Source organism: Epinephelus lanceolatus, chromosome 4 (genome assembly GCF_041903045.1).
Source record: "Epinephelus lanceolatus isolate andai-2023 chromosome 4, ASM4190304v1, whole genome shotgun sequence".
In the NCBI taxonomy this organism is placed as follows: domain Eukaryota; kingdom Metazoa; phylum Chordata; class Actinopteri; order Perciformes; family Serranidae; genus Epinephelus; species Epinephelus lanceolatus.
Window position 1 is genome coordinate 23188495 of NC_135737.1, and position 5811 is coordinate 23194305.

The following is a 5811-nucleotide window of genomic DNA, read 5'->3' on the forward strand; positions in this document are numbered from 1 at the left end:
ATTGCCTTACTCATGGACACTTAGTTAGCAATGGTCAATAGAGGGGAGACTGGGAGCTATTTGTTTTGTGTTGCCTATCTTGTTAACTTAGCAATATTTCACTGAAGTTACACCACTAAACAACTAAAATTTGAAACTTTGTGGTTGAATGTCACTAAAGAATCTTACTTACACTTTGTGGCCAATATGAAAATGATGTCGTAACAAACTACATTCCATGTGCTCTACAGTATTTATCATCAAATAAAAATGGGAAAAAAGACCCAAGTCAGAATATTAAGTTTATTCAACACATCACAAAAAGTATAAAAGGTACTACAAAAAAATGTCTTGAGTTTTTGCAATACTTCAATAAGCAATCTAGTTGGTCTATAAAGTTAGATTACATGTAACATTAAGGCCATTTTTTCAAGGGCACTTTTGAATTGCAAATCAAAGAGTTCTTGGTGGTATTTTCCCCAACAAATGTTTTTTTGAGTTTTGCTCTGGCCTGAAGATAATAATATAACATTTCGGGAAAAATATACACACCAACAAACCAAAACTGGAGGCTAATATAGCAAATATCTCCACAGCTACAGTGAACTTCCCAGGAGAGCTGACATATGCTGGGATAAATGTGATCCAGACTGCACAGAATATCAGCATGCTGAAGGTGATAAGTTTGGCTTCATTAAAGCTGTCTGGCAGTTTTCTAGCAAGAAAAGCAAGTATAAAACACAAGAGAGCTAGAAATCCAATATAACCCAACACAGCCCAGAATCCAACAGCTGAACCCAGGGCACACTCCAAGATTATTTTTTCTTTATAGTAATTCATGTTCCTCTTAGGGAATGGAGGGTTGATTGTCAGCCAAAGAATACAAATCACAACTTGAATGAGGGTGAAAGTGAGAACACTGAGCCTCTGCTGTGCAGGACCAAACCATTTCATCACATTACTACCAGGAAGTGTTGCCCTGAAGGCCATTAGAACCACTATGGTCTTCCCTAGAACACAAGAGATACAGAGGACAAAGGTGATGCTAAATGCTGTGTGTCGGAGCCTGCAGGACCACTCAGAGGGCCGGCCGATGAAGGTTAGAGAACACAGGAAACACAGTTTTAATGAAAATAGCAGCAGGAAGCTCAGCTCAGAGTTGTTAGCTTTTACAATAGGAGTCTCTTTATGGGTCAAAAAAATAATTGATGTCAGAAGAGATAAAAATATGCCAACACAGCCAAATCCAGTTAAAAGTGCTCCCATGATCTCTTTGTAAGAAAGGTATTCAGTTGGTTTTGGAAGACACTTATCTTTCTTTTCATTAGGCCAAAATTCTGGTGGACAGATCAAACAGTCTGGAGAATCTGTGAAAGAAGTGAAACCATACAGAAATACAACCATTTCACCAAAATGAAAACAAAACATTTTTTTATTCTTTCTATCAATCTTTTTTAAATTTATCCTTCTACAATACCGATTAATGAATTCAGTTTTAAAATCCTCACTCACTTGTCTGATTGCTCACTGTACCCTCAGGGCACTCAAAACAGTCAAAGCAACACACAGGCTTAAACTTGTCTGTAGCCTTACGAGTCCCTGGTGGGCATGGTTCTCTGCAGACAGACCTTAGCACCTAATGAGGCAAAACATGTAAAAACTCAATAATGCAACAATTGTTTTGTGTATCATTGGAATGACATGACATCGGAATGTTTGCAAAGGTGAAATTTGTTATTCAGAAAGTCTCCATTGTGTCAAGACTATGTCTCCACCTTGCATATTCCACATAAACAGGGACAAACCCTTGTGGGGCAACTGACATCGTTGGGGTCAATTACTGTACATGTTAGATACGACGGATGGAGATATAGTCTCTTCATTCAGAGAACCTGGATTACACCTGCAAGTTCCATTCACTTTACTGTACCTCATTACTGTTTCCTCCCCATACTATTTTGGTGTTCTCTTTCAGTTTGAATTTTTTCCCCTCTGGAAAAGAGGTATCATATTGACCAATATTTGCAATCTCAACAGAGCCATCTTCTTTCATCTGCCAGTTAACTAAGTCATACTGGGCAACTGAGTCTCCGTTTTCATCAAAGAAAACCTTTGCTCCATTCTGTGTCGTGAAGTTCACATAGTTAATGTGTTCCAACACCTACAAAGGAAGAAGAATTTGTCAGTTTTAGCAAACATAAAACTTGCAAGCAAAATAGGGACTATATATTTAGTATTCAAATGCTGCCCTAAATGAAAACTAAACATTTTGTTTTTGCATTAGCCACACAACATCATTAAATAATTACAAAGTAGCCTATACTATGCCTGAAAAACCTTACCAGCTTAGGCTGGACTTGATTCTTGTTCACACAGGGCTTTCCCGTGGTGGGATTTGAACCATTTTTACATTGCAATAGTGCATGAAGGGCATAGGCTACCAAGTACACAGCTTTGTACACATTATTCTCAGCCCTGAAATGTGTCACATCTGTGTAGTCACTGGAGATTGTCCTGAGATCCTCTGTGCCAGTGCACATAGTAGTGGTATTTGATGGAGAGAAGCTGCAATCAAAGAACTTCTCCCAGAAAGCTTTGATTATAGCACTCTGTGGTTCATCTGAAGGTTTCAAGCTGAGTAAGAATTCACCAAGATCTGGTATTGATGCCTCAGGAAGGGCAAAGCCCATTGCCCCCTGTAAAATACTCTTTCTCTCAACAGAAGCCAGGTCTGCTTGTGTGATCCAAGACTCACCACCAAGCCACTGCTTTCCAGTTATGTTATACTTCTCAATTTTTGATAGGAACGATTTGGTATAGGACAAGGACATAAACAGCAAGACCACCTTTGACGAGGATTCCCTTAGTTTCTTTACAATAGCTTCCAACTTGGATTTAGATGTCTTAGAGTAAGGTAATGTGTATTCAACACATATGCCCACTTTCTTTGCTTCTTTAGTGAATTCAGCTGTACCTTTTTCTGAGTACAAACTTGCAGAGTAAATGATCCCCACCCAGCGCCAGTCAAAGTACTCCATAAGCTGCACCAGACCAATTATTTGGAAGCGGTCACTTGGCACAGTTCTGAAGAATGTGGGGTAGAGTCTTTTGTCACTCAAACAAGCACAAGTTGAAAGATGGCTTACCTTCAAAGACAATAAAATCTTGAATACAGTAAATCTATATAACTTATAAAGATAGAAATATAAATCTACAACTATGACAATAAAAATGAGACAGTTTGTAGTTGAAATTTTCCCACCTGTGGAATTGATAGCGGGCTTAGAATGATGTTTATGTCCTCACTCACTCCAGAAGATGAATGGCCTAAGAGAGCCTGGATCTGACCACTGCAGCCCTTTGAATCATCTCCAGTTACAGCTTCTACGGCTGCTCTTATCAGGTTTTCACTCCCACAGCCATTGTACAGCCTATAGCCCAGACTCACTCCAGGAAGGAGCTTAGAATCTCTGTTAATCTCCGCCACAGTGAAAATTACAGTTCGCGCAAACTTCAATTCTCGGTCATTCCACCTGAAAACACAGTGTTAGGTGTTGGGACATTACTAATAAACATGTAATTACGGCTGATCATTTTGCAACACATCAGGTCTGCACATGAAGCATTTTCTTTCATACACTGCATTCAATTTGAACATATTTTAAGCACTTACTTTGTGCAGTATGTGTGCGGAAATGCCTGGTAGCCATTATCTACCAGTTTGCGTGTACTAGTCATAGAGAAAACTCCTCCTATAAAAAGATCACCTTCTTTTGAAAATTCCATAAAGCCCGTCTGCCCAATCACTTTGCATGTTTGGTTCTCTGACCTTCCCCTTACCAGAAGAGTGAATAAGATAATAATGATCCAACCCATCACGAGCCACCTTCCCCTTCACTGAAGCAGCTCTGACCTGGGAGCTGACCTTTATAGCTTTTTCCCACCATATGAGAAACATCAGCAGCCAATGTGAGCACACACTCAATTCTCAAAAGATTATTCTGTTTTTTACGCATCACTGCACTTTTAAGAAACTGACTTAGCTGATTGACGTTTGAAAGAAAAGGCCAGGCCTAATTAATCCTTTTTTTTTTTGTGTGTGTCTGAGAATCAACACAATGATTGGAAAGGTAGTTCTATCAAATATTCAGATCCACTGTTTTGTCATTCTAATCAACATATCCACTTAATTAGCCCATTGAAATGTGTGAATGTTCTTTTGTTGTTGAATTTAATAAACACCCCTTTCTAAATATCATTATGCGTTCAACAAAGATATAATCTATTACAGCCTTAATGTTCTGGCTGTAATTACAGTGTACATGTTGCCTGAAATATATACAGATAGATGACAAATCAAAGAAAAAAGTAACTTAAAAGAGAAACTTTAATGAATGCAGATGCTTCCACACAAGTGCACTGCATGGTACAATTAAGCAGTTAACATGCAATAATTCTCTGTGGCATGAAAAAGAATTGAATTAGAACGTGTGTTTGATTGTGCCAATTTGATGACCATGATGTGCATGCATTAATGCAATATGAAAGAAAAAACAGAGAAGTAACTGTTCCTCAAGTGTTTGCAGGACATGATCAGACCACGTCAGCAAGAACAGTCTGTCGACAATTACATAGAAAGGGATATGTAGCACATAAAACCCATTATGACAGAGATGAATGCACAATTTGAGTTCAGTGGTGGAAAACCCGCAGGCACTGGTCTTCAGAGATGTGGGAAAAAGTGATATGGTGAGATGAGTCAGCCACCATATTCTTGACAAGCAGCCAAGTGCATATGAGGAGCATAAGAGAACAGTACAGCCCTGAATACTTGAACCCTACAGTGAAGAGATCCAGTGCTGGCTCTTTTATGCTTTGGGGGACATTTATTCTGACATGATTTCCACTTGTCCCCTGAGAGGAACAGTCACTGCAAATCAATATAAAGTTATTCAGAGTGATCACCTTAATTCTACAATGAAACATTTATATCCCAACTGGAGTGGTCTCAGAATGACAATGCTCCCATCCATTCGTCAAGAGGGATCACTGAATGATTTAATGAGTAAAAAAAATTATGTGAATTATACTGTATGCTATGGCCTTGGCAGTCACCAGGTCCCAACACAATTGATAACCTATGGGAGATTTTGGACCAATGTGTGTGACAGTGTTCTCTGCTACCATCATCAAAACACCAAAAGAGGGAATATCTTTTGGAAAAATGGTAGCACTTTATTTTACAGCACGCTAATTAGACGTAATAAGCCGTATTTTGTATCAAATTAGAAAAAACTACACCTAATATAATCTTTATTAGACAGTAAAATAGACAATGTTGCTCTAATAAGATGTAACAATCCGTAGTTTTTACCAAATTAGGTAGAAATATGTTCGCAATTTAGACACTAAAGAAAAACAATTATATCCTAATAAGAGCTAATAAGACGTACTTTGAAACAAATTAGACAAAAACGAACACAATTATATCCTAATTAGGACTAACAAGACGTACTTTGGAACAAATTAGACAAAAACTAGAGGTAATTATATTTTATTAGATATTAAACAAACACAATTATATCCTATTAAGAGCCAACAATACGTACTTTGCAACAAATTAGATCAAAAACTAGAGGTAATTATATCTTATTAGATATTAAACAAACACAGTTATATCCTAATAAGAGCCAACAATACGTACTTTGCAACAAATTAGACAAAAACTAGAGGTAATTATATTTTATTAGATATTAAACAAACACAATGATACGCTAAAGGCCCATTTATGCTCAACGTTAAATACGGATACGGACAGAGCCTTCTCCGTAC

At 37.8% G+C, this 5811-nt stretch overlaps 1 protein-coding gene across 1 annotated transcript; it reads right to left on the reverse strand.

The window, feature by feature from the left end:
* Nucleotides 1–378: 378 nt before the first annotated feature.
* Nucleotides 379–3098, reverse strand: LOC117260082 (extracellular calcium-sensing receptor-like). Its single transcript, XM_033631962.2, has 4 exons — nt 2322–3098; nt 1910–2140; nt 1492–1615; nt 379–1346 (listed from the first exon to the last, which is right to left on the reverse strand). Exons 1-4 carry the CDS (start codon nt 3015–3017, stop codon nt 433–435), a joined length of 1965 nt encoding a protein of 654 aa, XP_033487853.2. The 5' UTR covers nt 3018–3098; the 3' UTR covers nt 379–432.
* Between the last annotated feature and the right edge of the window lie 2713 nt (nt 3099–5811).

Coding starts and splice junctions, on each gene's coding strand:
- LOC117260082 (XM_033631962.2), bottom strand. CDS start 3,017: ATGGAGTACTTTGACTGGCGCTGGGTGGGGATCATTTACTCTGCAAGT. Junction 1,616..1,909: donor GGGGAGGAAACAGTAATGAG/GTACAGTAAAGT, acceptor TTGCCTCATTAG/GTGCTAAGGTCTGTCTGCAG. Junction 1,347..1,491: donor TACAGTGAGCAATCAGACAA/GTGAGTGAGGAT, acceptor CTTCTTTCACAG/ATTCTCCAGACTGTTTGATC.